This window comes from Thalassophryne amazonica, chromosome 4, assembly GCF_902500255.1.
Source record: "Thalassophryne amazonica chromosome 4, fThaAma1.1, whole genome shotgun sequence".
NCBI classification, from domain to species: domain Eukaryota; kingdom Metazoa; phylum Chordata; class Actinopteri; order Batrachoidiformes; family Batrachoididae; genus Thalassophryne; species Thalassophryne amazonica.
In genome coordinates, this window is record NC_047106.1 from 109,953,260 (window position 1) to 109,968,952 (window position 15,693).

The 15,693-nt window shown below is 40.3% G+C and overlaps 1 protein-coding gene across 2 annotated transcripts in view; it reads right to left on the reverse strand.

Annotated features, from left to right (window-relative positions):
* The window catches only part of LOC117508615 (tripartite motif-containing protein 3-like), a 49,793-nt gene that overhangs the window by 4,469 nt on the left and 29,631 nt on the right, over positions 1-15,693 (reverse strand). For both annotated transcript variants that reach the window (XM_034168414.1, XM_034168412.1), the window contains 7 exons: positions 12,992-13,721; positions 8,850-8,953; positions 8,582-8,749; positions 8,334-8,502; positions 7,033-7,092; positions 6,750-6,820; positions 2,814-2,954 (listed from right to left, as the gene is read on the reverse strand). In XM_034168414.1, the coding sequence (XP_034024305.1) occupies positions 2,814-2,954; positions 6,750-6,820; positions 7,033-7,092; positions 8,334-8,502; positions 8,582-8,749; positions 8,850-8,953; positions 12,992-13,721 (1,443 nt within the window). The remainder of the gene's footprint in view (positions 1-2,813; positions 2,955-6,749; positions 6,821-7,032; positions 7,093-8,333; positions 8,503-8,581; positions 8,750-8,849; positions 8,954-12,991; positions 13,722-15,693) is intronic.

Below are 15,693 nucleotides of genomic sequence, written 5' to 3' on the forward strand. Positions count from 1 at the left end.
AAAAAAAAAACATTGGTTGTTATAAATCTCAAAGCTCCATGGTACACAATGTCCAACATTTGCAGACTCTGAGCAGAGGCATTCATGTATAAAACATCACCATAATCAAGGAGAAATAAGAATGTAGACTCCACAAGTCTCTTTTTGCCATTAAAAGAGAAACAGGACTTGTTTCTATAATAAAAACCTAATAAAACTTTCAGCTTTCTAAGAACATGCCCTTTAAGACTAGTTTTCAGCCAATAAAAACCCCAAATACTTAAAAGAAGATACAAGCTCAATTTTTTCCCCATCAATATTAACAATTTTCCCTGACCATATTCCTGTCATGTTGTAGATGAAAACAACATGAGTTTAGTTTTCTCCACATTCAGAACAAGTTGCAGCTCCCTAAGCTGATCCTGAACCAAATTAAAAACATGCTGAAGATGTACAAAATCTAGTGCAGGTGTAGGTGCACAGCAGTAAATGACTATCATCAGCATAAAAATGAAAATTTGCATTTGGAACATTCTGTCCCAGGCAGTTAACATAAACAGTAAATAAGAGTGATACCAGAACTGAACCTTGAGGCACTCCTTTATGTATATGCAGTACCTCAGACATGAAACCATCTGACTGAACTGAACGGGTTCTGCCAGAGAGACAATTTGCAAACCAACCAACTGCCTGTTCTGAGAACCCAGAAGCCTTTAGGTAGTCCAATAGGATACAGTGATCCACAGTGTCAAAAGCCTTAGAAAAATCAATAAAAAGAGAAAGGCAACACTGTTTGTTGTCTAAGGCCTCTAAGACATCGTTCACTACCTTCAAAGCAGCAGCGGTAGTGCTGTAGTTTTTCCAAAAGTCTGATTGAAATGGAGACAGAATAGAGGCCAGAAAGTCCTTCACCTGGTCACTGACCAAAGTCTCAAGCACTTTAGATAAAACAGAGAGTTTAGATATAGGTCTGTAATTATTTCAAGCTGTAGAATCACCACCTTTGAAAAGGGGGACCACAGGGGCTTTTTTCCAAACTCAGGATTTTATTACTACCCAAAGTAAGATTAAAAACATGGCACAATGGTTCAGCAAATAATTCTGAGGCAAGTTTTAAAAACAAGGGCTCTAATTTGTCTGGACCAGCTGGTTTGCGAGGGTTCAGATTTTTTAGAGCTGTTAAAACATCTGAAATTGTAACAGGAACAAAGTTAAAAGCAGGGATTTCCGAATTGGTCTCGTCCTTAATTGGAGATACCAAAGGGAAATTATCTTGTTAAGATAAAAATCCAGAGGATATAAAATGATTATTAAAAGCATTCAGAATGTCTATTTTGTTTGACATTCTATGGCCATCGGTAATAATATTAATGGGAAGATTGGCAGATCTATAATTATTGGACATGGATTTGATAATCCTCCAGAACTTTTGGGTAATTTCAATTTTCAGTTATAGAAGACAAGTAATAGTCAGCCTTGGCCTTATGAACTGAAGATGTGAAATTGTTTCTTAATTGTCTAAAATAGAGCCAATCAGAATCTTTACCTGACTTCCATGATCTGGCCCAGGCAGAGTTACGCTCATGCAAATGGTCTGAAAATTCACTAGAGAACCATGCATTATCATGCCCTTTAACTCTAAATCTACGGATAGGTGCATGTTTGTTAACAATTTTAATACAAGCAGAATAAAAATAATTCCAGGCAAGTTCTACGTCAAAGAGGGCAACTCTGTCCCAACGAAAACTACAAAGATCATAAATAAAAGCCTGTTCAATGAAATTCTTCATATAACATTTTTCAATAAAACAAGGGATACTTTTCGGTGTCCTCGTGTCTCGAATAACACCTATCACACAACGATCGCTGATATCGTTGGGAAAGACGCAAGAAGAAATTATTTGTTAGAACCAAAATCAATGAATGTAGATTTCTGTGGACATTTTAAGTTTGGCCTCGTAGGAGACAGGACTAACTAGTTTGGATTAATTAGTTTGGACGTTACAGTGTTATTGTCTGCTCGACACAAAAACAAAACTGACTAATTTTAACATTTTATTTCTTTGTGGCAGAGGATAATTTAATCGCCAAGACTCGGTGGGAGAGAGGCGCTCTCAGCGCAGCTGTGTACAGCGACTTTTCTTCACCATTTACACACCGTTTGGCTAAGCAGGAAGCTTTATGTGGATTATTTCTTAAGATGAATCCCACGGAAACTAACAGGTAAGAATTTATATTTACTATGTGTATTTTACTTTGTCAAATCAATCAATCAATTGTTGTCTAAGGCCTCTAAGACATCGTTCACTACCTTCAAAGCAGCAGTGGTAGTGCTGTAGTTTTTCCAAAAGCCTGATTGAAATGGACGCATTTTGGTTGTTTAAGCCGCAGGATTCAAAGTGTGTGAAAGAAGCAGCAACTTTTAGCTTGTAAATGATGGTGTATATAACAGAGATAAACTGTGACTTCTAATACTGTGTTTTACTGCTTTTGAAAGATGATGACAGTGTTTTGGGTTTTATTTTTTATTTCTTCATTTTTCGTGTGTTCTTTGTGTTTGTGATCCTTGAATTTACCCAGCAGCCCCTGCGGCGCTTAAAGTAAAACTGGTTTATCAGAAGCCGACAGTGTAATCTGATGTGGCCGCGTCCAAATCAATATTAAAAGTTATCAGTTATCTGTAATAAAGATACATTTTTTTTAGCAGTTCATTGGTTTAGCGCCATAAAAGCTAACTTTTCAGTTATCTGATTAAATGGTTATCGAAGCTAACTTTTTGGTTAGCTGTGCCCACCACTGGTCACAACCTGCAGGATCTAGATCCTCAAACGTACCTGGATCCGACTGTTGCCCCAGTCTGCAACAATGATGTTTCCATTGGCATCCACAGCCACGCCTGTTGGAGCGTTGAACTGGCCGTTTCCTTCTCCATGGGAACCAAATTTAAACAGAAACTCTCCATCTGCATTATACACCTGCAGAAGAAGACCAGGAACCGTTACTGTGTGCAGGTAGAGCGCAAAAATGAATGTCACAAATGTCAAGAAAAATTAACTTCTGTGTACAAAAGGTTTTAACAGCAAACCCAAAGACAGCTGTGTAGGAGCTCTGCTGTAGTTTTTCTACATATATGTCAAAAAGAATCCCCCCCCCCCCCCCACACACACACACACACACTCATCTTCAACAGCTTAAACCAATTAAGGGTCGCGAGGGGCTGGAGCCTATCCCAGCAGTCACCGAGCGTGAGGCGGGGTACACCCTGGACAGGACACCAGTCTGTCGAAGGGCCACATATAGACAAACAAACAGTTTCACACCTGCACGCACACCTACAGACAATTTAAAGTTTCCAATCCACCTAACCTGCATGTCTTTGGATGTGGGAGGAACCTGGAGAGAACCCATGCAAGGTGGAATCGAACCCATGACCTTCTCGCTGTGAGGCTACAGTGCTAATCACTAAGCCACTGTGCTGCCCCAAAAGAATCCTATCATGCAAAATTACATTTCAGCTACTTTTTATTAGTTACAGTAAATATGATAAACAATTGCAATCATGTCTGCACATAAAAGCTGCTCTGGTGAACAAATTTTAGGTATAAAAATGGCATGCTCAAAAAAATGTGCCATAACACCTGTTTAAATGCAGAATTATTAGCATTCATGTAATTATTTATTCACTACATATGCAAATATATGTTTAAAATCCTTCAGACTGTGTCGGAACAAGAACAGGTAGTTTAACTGTGAAACGTCATTATTCCTTTGTGATTCAGTGAAGCCATAATATGCGTTTTGGTCATCAATTTCTATTTAATCCACTAGATGGCGGATGCAGCCTGTTGCCAGACAGTCGCCATCTTGCTTAGCGTTAATCCGCGTCATCAGGCATTAGATGAAATAGAAATCTATGGTGCACTGACTTCAATTTAGGTTAAAGTGATCTGAAAATGCCGTTTTGTGCAGCGTTCAGGTCCAGCAACAAGCTGACAAAGGAGTATCAACGGGTTAAATAAATAAATAATACATTGCAGAGTGAGCTTTCATAAGTGTGTATTATATGTACACTCAACAAAAATATAAACGCAACACTTTTGGTTTTGCTCCCATTTTGTATGAGATGAACTCAAAGATCTAAAACTTCTTCCACATACACAATATCACCATTTCCCTCAAATATTGTTCACAAACCAGTCTAAATCTGTGATAGTGAGCACTTCTCCTTTGCTGAGATAATCCATCCCACCTAACAGGTGTGCCATACCAAGATGCTGATTAGACACCATGATTAGTGCACAGGTGTGCCTTAGACTGCCCACAGTAAAAGGCCACTCTGAAAGGTGCAGTTTTATCACACAGCACAATGCCACAGATGTCGCAAGATTTGAGGGAGTGTGCAACTGGCATGCTGACAGCAGGAATGTCAACCAGAGCTGTTGCTCATGTATTGAATGTTCATTTCTCCACCATAAGCCGTCTCCAAAGGCGTTTCAGCGAATTTGGCAGTACATCCAACCAGCCTCACAACCTCAGACCACGTGTAACCACACCAGCCCAGGACCTCCACATCCAGCATGTTCGCCTCCAAGATCGTCTGAGACCAGCCACTCGGACAGCTGCTGAAACAATCGGTTTGCATAACCAAAGAATTTCTGCACAAACTGTCAGAAACCGTCTCAGGGAAGCTCATCTGCATGCTCGTCATCCTCATCGGGGTCTCGAACCTGACTCCAGTTCGTCGTCGTAACCGACTTGAGTGGGCAAATGCTCACATTCGCTGGCGTTTGGCACTTTGGAGAGGTGTTCTCTTCACGGATGAATCCCGGTTCACACTGTCCAGGGCAGATGGCAGACAGCGTATGTGGCGTCGTGTGGGTGAGCGGTTTTCTGATGTCAATGTTGTGGATCGAGTGGCCCATGGTGGCGGTGGGGTTATGGTATGGGCAGGCGTCTGTTATGGACGAAGAACACAGGTGCATTTTATTGATGGCATTTTGAATGCACAGAGATACCGTGACGAGATCCTGAGGCCCACTGTTGTGCCATACATCCAAGAACATCACCTCATGTTGCAGCAGGATAATGCACGGCCCCATGTTGCAAGGATCTGTACACAATTCTTGGAAGCTGAAAATGTCCCAGTTCTTGCATGGCCGGCATACTCACCGGACATGTCACCCATTGAGCATGTTTGGGATGCTCTGGACCGGCGTATATCCAGCAACTTCGCACAGCCATTGAAGAGGAGTGGACCAACATTCCACAGGCCACAATTGACAACCTGATCAACTCTATGCGAAGGAGATGTGTTGCACTGCATGAGGCAAATGGTGGTCACACCAGATACTGACTGGTATCCCCCCCAATAAAACAAAACTACACCTTTCAGAGTGGCCTTTTATTGTGGGCAGTCTAAGGCATACAAAATGGGAGCAAAACCAAAAGTGTTGTGTTTATATTTTTGTTGAGTGTAATATTAATAATGTGGGGGAAATGACTAAAAATGCTGAATAAAGGTTAAAAAAAATGATAAATTTTTTTGTGTCTGGTCTGTAAAGTAGTGGCTTCAGTTTTACTGCCTGAATGCTTTTTTGTGATAAATATCTCACCATTGGTTTAGCGATTCAATTAGAAGTCTCACTTTCATAAGTCTCAATTTATCCCTTTTTAATTAGCCTCTGATTTTTTTTCTTCACATCAGGTTTTCCATCCTGAGATATTCTGTAACAGCAAATTCATAGAATGGAAATGCCTTTTTCTCTCCGTGTTTTCAGATTTCTTTCAACTCGGTCCAGAAATGACTGAATAATCTTACTTTCACCCTGACTGGTGTGGCTGTTTCATTTTATTTGATATTTTCTCAGAGAAGCGCTCCGTAAAATCGGGGCTGCAGGTGCGTTAAGAACAGTCTTTAATATTAATATCTTTAATATAATGCGAGTGCGCGAAGCTCTTACTTTCACCCCTGATTATTTCCCATCTTTAACTTAACTTCATAATGAAATGAATTAAGGATCAGACTAGTATCTGGTGTCTTGGCAGACATAATGTGTTTGACAAACTGATGGTATTATTTTCTGTCTGGACTGGGATGAACAAATTAATTCAAGCCTATTAATAAATAGTCTGATCCTCTTCTGTATTTGTTTTGACAAATGGTAGCTGTACAAATGTGGTACTGCGTTTGAATAAATGTAATAGCACAGTAATAGCACAGAAAATGCAGATTTATCCTGAAACTCTCTTGAAAACATTGATCATGTCCATTGATTTCTATGCATGTCTGGTTGTTCTAACCAAGATGGCGGCCCTCTGGCAACAGCCAGCGAATGAGCGGATCGACCTGGTCCTCCATCTAGTGAGTAAATAGAAATTGATGGTTTTGGTGGGATCTTGACATTTGATCAATTCTGTCCAAAATTTGATTAACACACAACCCTTCCATCATGTTCAATCCACACTGCCTCCAAACTATTTGAGTTAAACAGTCATGACCTTGAAATATGGCCTTCAAGGTTACCCAAGGTGAAAAGCTTACATGACTCATCGAAATGTGACATATATAAATAACTTTTTCGGAACCACAGGCCTATTTATGAACCAGTTCCTCTGAATGGCTTTACATAAAGTACTAGGCCCAAATTTTGACCTCAGCCTGTGACACTGACTTAACCACTTTATTTTTCCCAAAATAAAATTACTATTCTTGGCTAACCCTTATATGTTCCACCAAATTTGTTCAAAATCAGAACAAAACTCAGATTTACCTTCACTGAATGATTGTGGAAATCTGTTACCACAATTTCATTTTTGTTATTTACGGCCACAAAGTGAGGACCTGGACGTAAGAGAGAGAGAGAAAAGGAAAAATGAGTCAGCCACTGCTTCAAAACGAACACAATGAAGCTCCACACTATTTTTGGAGTTTGAAAACAAGACGCACACTGGTCACAGACCCGAGGTGAGACAACACAAGACATTTCAACACGTAAAGACAAGACATTTATTTATTTATTTTTGTTATTTAACACTCAGTGAATTCTTACTTACTGAAAACAGGGCCAGATTTACTTAGCTTTTGTTCCAGTGCAATGTTTGCACCACATTTTTCTACAAGAAAAGAAAAGAAAAGCTCTAGGTGAGAGATTAAACTGAAAGAATGGACAAGTTCTAGATGGAAGGTGGCACGCGGTGCATGCTAATACAGCAAATAACATATCCTGAAAAGGACTGGCTTTCAGCCATTATTTATGCTGGACATTGTTACATTTGACAAATGGGTTATATAGAAGAAAATGCTGACCATGGTTAGCATGTTTGATGGGTCCCCCTGCCTTCACTGCGCATGCGTCATTTGGGTGCGTCAGCAGCGGTTAACATCCCCTCATTTCTGCTTAAAACTGACTTTAAAATGATTTAAGAAGTTTTACTTTGTCATCTGATAATAATCACATTATTCCCTTTGATCGCTTTTGGTGTAGAGAGTCAGACTGAGATTCAGACTCACACGTGCTCTGATCGCTCCCCTCTTATTATGAAATAATGCTGAATTTATGTGAAAATGACTGTTGTACAAAAGCTTCAGAGATCCGTCACTGAGTTAGATGATGACTACAGTGCAGTTTTAAGCAGAAACACGGCAATAATCAGTGAATCGATGCTGACACTCTGAAATGACGCATGCACAGTGAAGGCAGGGGGACCGATTAGAAGGGGGGGCTGTTCAGACTGCAACACCGGGCAGTTCCAGTGTTAGCCAATACCACAAGAGTCAGGTTTGTTAAAAAGGACATTTGTCACAATATATTCAGAGTCAAGACACTGATCGCACAGACACAGAAAGATATTTGTGGGTGTTTGAAGGAAAGAAATATCACGATAAATAACTACAACAATACTGGCGGCTGGTAGTGGTACAATTGTGGCGGAAGGTTTACATACACATCATGGGCATGAATGTCATGGTAATTTTGGGATTTTAAAAATCTCCTTGAATTGTTCTTTTGACAGGGTGGAATGACTGTACAGCATACATCACAAATTACTCTTTAAAAAAAAAAAAAAAACAAGTATTGGGTGTACAAGTTCATGTTCCTGGCATGCAGTTGCATATTTTTATTTGTTTTTGGTATTAAATACAAATTAGATGTGTGCCTTGTTTATTCAAATATCTATAAAAGGATCTGGTTAATAAATAAAATTGTTTTGTAAAAATATTTTACACCAAGTATGAAATATAAAAAACAAAATGCTGATCTGGCCTGGCCACATGCTCTGATCGGTGCACTCTGTTCTTGAGGCATCACTTTATTTGCACAGTGAATGAGTTTGGACTAACCAGCTCACCATACCTGCAAAATGTCTATCAGACGTTCCTCTAGCGCCAAACTTTGTCACCAGTTTCCCATTTGCTTGGAAAATGAAGACACAACAGGCTTTGTTATCAACTGTGATTATGTGTCCGTTCTTATCCACGGCCACACCTTTCGGTCCCATCAAACGTCCAGCACCAATTTTGTTCTGCCACAGTTAGCAAGCAAAAAGCAATAAATGAGTGAGCACAATATTTCTAAATAAATTAAAAAAGAAGACAATTTACCTTAAACTTTCCATCAGAGGAGAAGATACTGATCCATCTGTTGTCATAATCAGCCACGATGATGTCACCGTTCATGTCCACCGTGACCCCTGTGGGGCGTTGCAGCTGTCCTGGTGAACGACCTCTGACCCCAAACCTCATTTTAAACTGGCCATCATTCGAGAATACCTGGAAAAGCAAGTATTTTTTCTGTAATGTCAAACCCTGAATAATGCATGACGGTACAAAAATGATGGTATTTCAGGTATGTGATGTGAGCAGCAACAACCTGTATGCACTGATTGTTGCTGTCTGCTACCACAATCCGCCCACTGCTGGAGGTGGAGATTCCCTGAAGGTTAGTGAACTCTCCTTTATCCCGTCCTCTTGTTCCTGCCACATCACAAGAACATGAGCTCAATGCACTTCTTGGCCCCACATGAAATTGGTCAGAGTTAGGAATAATGAAAACATGAGCTAGGCAGGCATTCCACCACCAAGGATCTGCTGCACCTGCTGGGTTGTACTCCTGGTTGGATCCAAGGTAGGTTTCATAAAAACCAGTTGGGTGGTAAACTACAATAATGTAACTGCACATATTTTGCAGCAAGTCCAGTCATTTTCAACATTTTTACAGTGAAGAGTTCTCGTAACACACCCTAATGTGCAATTCTTCTTACTCGCTTTCAAGACAGCTTCATAAAAACAAGCGCTTTACTACAGTCAAGGAATAACATGGCCAACACAAGTATATAGTACTTGTCCTTCAGATGTTGTTCCAGCTAAGGTGCTGAAGGAGGTTTTTAATACTGTTGGGGCGGGTCTCCTAACTTTTATCAATGCTTGTCTTAGATCAGGGTCTGTTCCAGCTGCTTTTAAGCATGCTGTGGTTCGACCTCTTCTTAAAAAAAAACCTCACCTGGACTTGTCAGTTTTATCCAATTTTAGGCCTGTGTCTCATCTGCCATTTCTGTCTAAGGTTTTAGAAAAGGTTGTCTTTTTAGTCACAATCATTTTTAGAAGACAATCCCAACCTTGAAAAATTCCAATCCGGTTTTAGGTCGCGACACAGCACTGAGTCAGCACTTTTAAAAGTTCATAATGACATCACTTTGTTGGTGGATGCAGGGAATCCTGCTGTGCTGGTTCTGTTGGACCTCACAGCAGCCTTTGATACTGTGGATCACAGTACTTGTTTCCCGGTTAGAACATTTTATTGGCATTCAGGGTACTGCACTTAAGTGGTTTAGATCATATTTGGCTGAAAGGAGCTTTTCTGTCATGATTGGGGACCTCTCCTCATCAACTGCTCATCTATCTTGTGGAGTGCCGCAGGGTTCTGTCCTGGGGCCGATTCTATTTTCTTTGTACATTCTGCCATTGGGGTTAATTATAACCCAGCACAACCTGTCCTTTCATTGTTATGCAAATGATCTGCAAATCTATCTGCCTGTGAGGACTAATGGGAGTGATGCTTTGTCATTATTTAATTGTATTCGTGATGTAAAGCAGTGGCTGTCCCAAAACTTCCTTTACCTGAATGATGGTAAAACTGAGATCATGGTGTTTGAGCGCTCTGGCATACTAAATGTGGTAACATCAAATTTTGGTGCTTTGGCTACTATGTAAAACCAGCTGTCAAGAATTTGGGAGTGATATTTGACAGCTGTTTGAGGTTTGATCAACAGATAAACTCTGTTGTCAAAGCTAGTTTTTTCCAACTTTGCCTTTTGGCTAAAACAAAGCACTTTCTCAGTAGACGTGATCTTGAGACAGCCATTCATGCTTTCATCAGCTCCCGACTTCATTATTGTAATGCACTTTATTCGGGCATTAATCAGTCGTCTCTTGCATGTCTCCAATTGGTGCAGAATGCTGCTGCTCGTCTTTTAACAAACACTTTTAGACGTGAGCATATTACGCTTGTCTTGTACTCACTCCACTGGCTTCCAGTTCATTTTAGAATTGATTTTAAAATTTTAATGTTCGTTTTTAAAGCTATTTATGGCCTTGCACCTCCTTACTTGTCTAAAATTTTAACTTTGCGCACTTACAGTAGGACATCATGGGCATCTGTCCAGCTTTACTTAGATGTTCCAAGGTCAAGATATAAACACTGGGGTGACCATGCTTTTGCAGTAGCTGGCCCCAGACTGTGGAACGAGCTACCTCTTGTGTTACGTACCAATCCTGACCTCGCACTTTTTAAATCTAAGTTAAAGACTTATTTATTTAAACTGGCTTTTAACACTTAGTGGGGAGGTGACATGTTCTGTTTTTATGCATTTTAAAATTTTATTCTATATGTGTTTTATTTTGTGAATTTGTGTATTTAATGTTACGCACTTTGGACACCAGTCGGTGCTGTAAAGCGCTTTATAAATAAATGTTGATTGATTGATTAATATACATGAAAGAAAAATAGATTTGGTGGAAAATGCTAAAAAAAAAAGAAATAGCACTTAAGAACAGGAGTTAAAAAAGGGCAAGCTCTGTGAGCAGTAATGTGGTTTTAGATGAAAAAGAGCACTACAGATGCAATATTTGCACTAAGGTTGCTGATGGAGAAGGATAGAGAAGGGCAGAAGGAGCTGCATTGTGTGTTTGTGCATTTAGAGAAAACTTATGACAGGGTGCCAAGAGAAGAGTTGTGGTATTGCACGAGGAAGTCTGGAGTGGCAGAGACATATTTGAGGGTGGTGCAGGATGTGTACAAGGACAGTGGTGAGATGTGCAATAGGAGAAACGGATTCATTCAAGGTGGGATTACATCAAGGATGGGCTCTGAGCCCTTTCTTTTTCAGTGGTGATGGCCAAGCTGTATTTGACGTAAGAATTAGAACATTTGAATAATATTAGATACAGTATGCACATAAAACACAAAGTTTTTATTTAACAAAATTCTATCATGCATAATTGTTTTGCACAGTCTTGTTTAAAGTAAATGGAGAGAAATGTGTGAAATTGTTAAATTTTGATAAATATCAAACAAGAAAAAAATTACTGATTTTATTAAATCATTAGCTTGACAAAAGAGTCATGCTGCAGTTTTCTGATTGGAATGTTTTGAAATAGTCTGTTTTTTTCACATTGGGCCTCATGTATCAATGTTGCGCACTTGTGGCGTAAATTTATGGCGTAAACTTGAAATACACCAAAGGTGCCGTGACATGTATCAAGCAGTGCGCACCTGCCCATTTCCGGCGTACGCCTGACGTGACCTTGATAAATGCGGTGGGTGGAAACAATCGTAATTATAATAAACACACCCAAAAATATTGAGACTCCGCTTCAGACACACCCTCATTTTACGACATGGAAGCCAGGAAGACGGCAAAGAAAAGAACTCCACCAATCACGACGCGTGCCAATAGAGCGCCAAAAGCGGCCGTCGTATCAATTGTTTTGTAGTATAATCAATAAAGTGTTACATTGGTCCCTCGTTTATCGTGGGAGTTACGTCCTAAAAATAGCCCGAAATACGCAAAACCGCGATGTAGTCAGCGTTATTTTTTACAATTATTATAGACATTTTAAAGTTGTAAAACCCCTGCAAAACCACTTTCTCAATCAGGCATGAACATTTTCTCACTTTTCTCTTGTGTGTAAACACTGTCAAAGTTCAAACCTTAGTAGGAAAAACTGTTTTCAGGCCCAAACATTTGTTTGACAAACAAAAATAGAACGTATTCCTATAAATAATTATGATGGCATTTAGAACTAACGAATTTAATTTTAACGATCAACGAACGAGGTCGGACACATAAGAAATTAATAATAGTGACTCGCCAGTATGTCACAGATCAGGCCTCTGCGTCCTGGCGCCGCGCCTTCTCCACTCACATCTCACTGCAGCAGGTGTCCGTTTCCGTGTGACAAACTCAGTTATGAGTACAGTTGTTATTATCAATTTAATTGTCTAAAACGATCACACCACATAAAGTTATGCTCAGTGCTGCTCTGGCTCCAGGCTCGACGCCTGGAGAAAAAGGTGAGCAGCGCTTTCTTTGCTGTCAGCGCTGTGGCCACGGATCGTGCTCGATAGACCAGCAATCCCGCAAAAGTGGGATTTGTATTGATTATTATGTAGTATAATCAGGAAGGTGTTATTTATGTAACATATGCATTGATTTGTATAATGGCACTGTTTATCATGTTGATCATCTTCATTTCTATGTGGATTCCAGCGCTGGTTCATTTTGGTGTATAATTTACGCCACCTCTCGACCTGGTGTATATTTTCAGCGCCGCGTACGCCAACGACCACATTGATAAATGCCAAGTGGCGCAGCCATTTTGGCGTACACCCCATATACGCTCAAATATCGCTGTACGCAACGTTGATACAGAGGCCCATTGTGACTCAGTAGTGCAAAAAACAAGACTAGATCTAAAAATGTAATTCTGAACAGAACTCACTGGCTAACATACCAACTCTGTAGATCAGTTCGTCCTCAATCGGGTTTTCCTTTTTCTTGGTGGTGCTGTACATGCTGGATGGTCTGCGCACAGCTTTCTGTCGGACGTGACCTCCTCCTCCACTTGGAGATTTCACTCTTCTCTTCACATCGTCTGGTGACTGCAGGACATCTGATGGCTTGACGGCACGCAAACGGAAAGGACTGCCCCTCACAGGCTGGTCATACAGCAGCAAAGAGAAGGTGTACTCTCCCTCTGAACGAACGGTATATCCAACCTCATAGGTGCCGTTCTTGTTGTCCACCACCTCAGCCTCTGTGCGCGTTCCATCTGCAGAGATGATCTGTGCTCTCAGAGCAGCATTACCCGTCTTCACCAGCTCTCCATCCTTATCTTTAGTGGTGACTGTGATGGTCGTGTGCTGGCCAGCCAAAGCGTGGCGCAGGCCTTCCCCGGTGGCTACACTAGTATGGCCCACAGCTCCAGTTGTGATCAACACGCCCAGATTCTGGATGGAGCGCCGCAGGCCGTCCGTCTCCACTTGGCATTTTAGATGTCCATTTTCGTGAGGTTGCTCAGGAAAGTTGTGTCGTGCGAGAGCACTGACACGCTCACTCATCTGCTTTTGCACCAGTAGGACTTCAGTGGCGCTGCCGTGGCTCAGGGCCTGCTCTGTGAAGTTGCAGCTGCTTTGAATGTTCTCTTTGCCTTGAAGCAATGAGGCTAGTTGGGCATGAAGCACCTAAAAATAACCCAAACAGGTAGGTGTGTATCAATTAACTGATACTAATCAAAACTCAATTCTAAAGTACTAGATATGACCACACTGATACACAGACCTCTGAATGATGATTTTAATTGAAGAAATTTGTTCAGACTTACCTGTCTGATGTTTACATTCAGTTCACAATGGTAAACTATGCCATACTAGCTATGCTAACAGCTAGCTTCTTCTTCTGGGCTCCTTCTATGTTGTGCTTTCCTTTGCTGTATGATGTGCTGCCCCACTGGTGTACAAAGAGGAAGCTGAGGCAGCACCAATGTGCTACAGCACAGTATTAAAAACCTGATAAGGTCTCTGGTTTTTCAGGAAATATGTATTTGAAGGAAAGCAATGGGCCTAGTTCAAAAATAATGAAGCCAAAGTGTGACAACCATCAAAATTTAAAAGTGGTCTTTTTCTGAAATGTTATCATTTTAGGTATGGTTATATATTAGAGTTTCAATATTTCTATTGGTCTCGGTTCAGTCATTGCTAGAAATTATCACTGCATATATACTATAATGTGCTAGAGCGTAACGCTTGCGACAGCAGTTGGAGGTATCTTCTTTAGTCTGCAGAAGCCTGAAACAAATTCTGCCCATTAGTTCCTGGTATTATTGAACAAGTAATATAATTATTCTATTGAAGCAGAGTAGGAGATTTAGCTAAGGTTTTGACACAAATAAATCAAGGACTTATTCTAAGCATTACGATTACGACAGTTTCACCTTGCTTTAGAAATTATTTTTCTAGGAAATGACATTTCTACCTTTACAAAAATGTATTACTGTGTGTTAGTATGAAGCACAAACAAACAAACTGACAAAATACAAGGTTATTTCTTTAACATTCAACTTTAAATGATAATGCTAAATATCAATGTCACACAAAATTGATGAAAAAATTTGGGGGTAAATTTCGTGCATATCTCTGGAACCGTGTGGAATTTTCAGTACCTGTCAAAGAGAATATAGGCAACTCATAGATAAATCTGGATGGTGCTAAATAAAATAATGGCTTGTTCATGACAAATGCAATGCAAATCAGCAGTTAGGCTTCATTATTGTTGAACTAGGCCAATGCCATGTTGGGCTCATTCTAATTAATCATGGAAAATGTATGTCTGCATTAAAGAAATAATTTCATTGTCTTGCACTGATCTGCACCAAACTGAGACGCATCAAATCACTTCATAATAAAAGTATCATTTGTGAATTGTATTGAAGCCCATATCACATCATTTGATAAAGGGAGAGATGTACACCTCAACTAATGGGCAAAGTCATACTGAGTGAATACACCATATTTTCAAATTATACCACACCTGTCAAAAAAAAAGAAAACAAGATCCATACACAAACACCTTTTTGGGTGTTATCAGCTCTTTAAGCTGGGATGTATGTGCATTGTTTTTAATTGGCATTTATTCATTTATTACTGTTGTTTTGTTTAGCGCTTTGATTCCTGGAAAAGTCCAGTATGAACAGTTGCACAAGAGTATGAGTCACAGGACCTCCCAAGCTAAAAAAACAAAACAAAAAAAAAAAACAATTTGTACTCAGTGGTGGTCCTAGAGTGATTTACTCCCCGGCGAAACCCCCTGCGTGCGCCCCCCCCCCCCCCGCGCACACTAACGTGGCCACCACCTCCGCCCCACCACCCATGAAAACACTAACTTCGTCCAGAACACCCACAAATTAACTCACAACAGCTATTTTCAAGAACAAATTTCCAGTTTTAATGACTACTGCAATAACAAACACAAAGAAATTGGCACAGTCTAATGTGTCATCATCCATGGACTTATCTGCAATGATCATCTCAAAAGTTTGCAGGAGGGCATCATAATTGTTTGCCACAGTGCTCACTATCCGTGATGTGAAATTCCATCGAGTAGGAGCATTTCTGGGCAACCTTGAGCAGCCTGCAGACTCAAGAAAAGACATCCTCT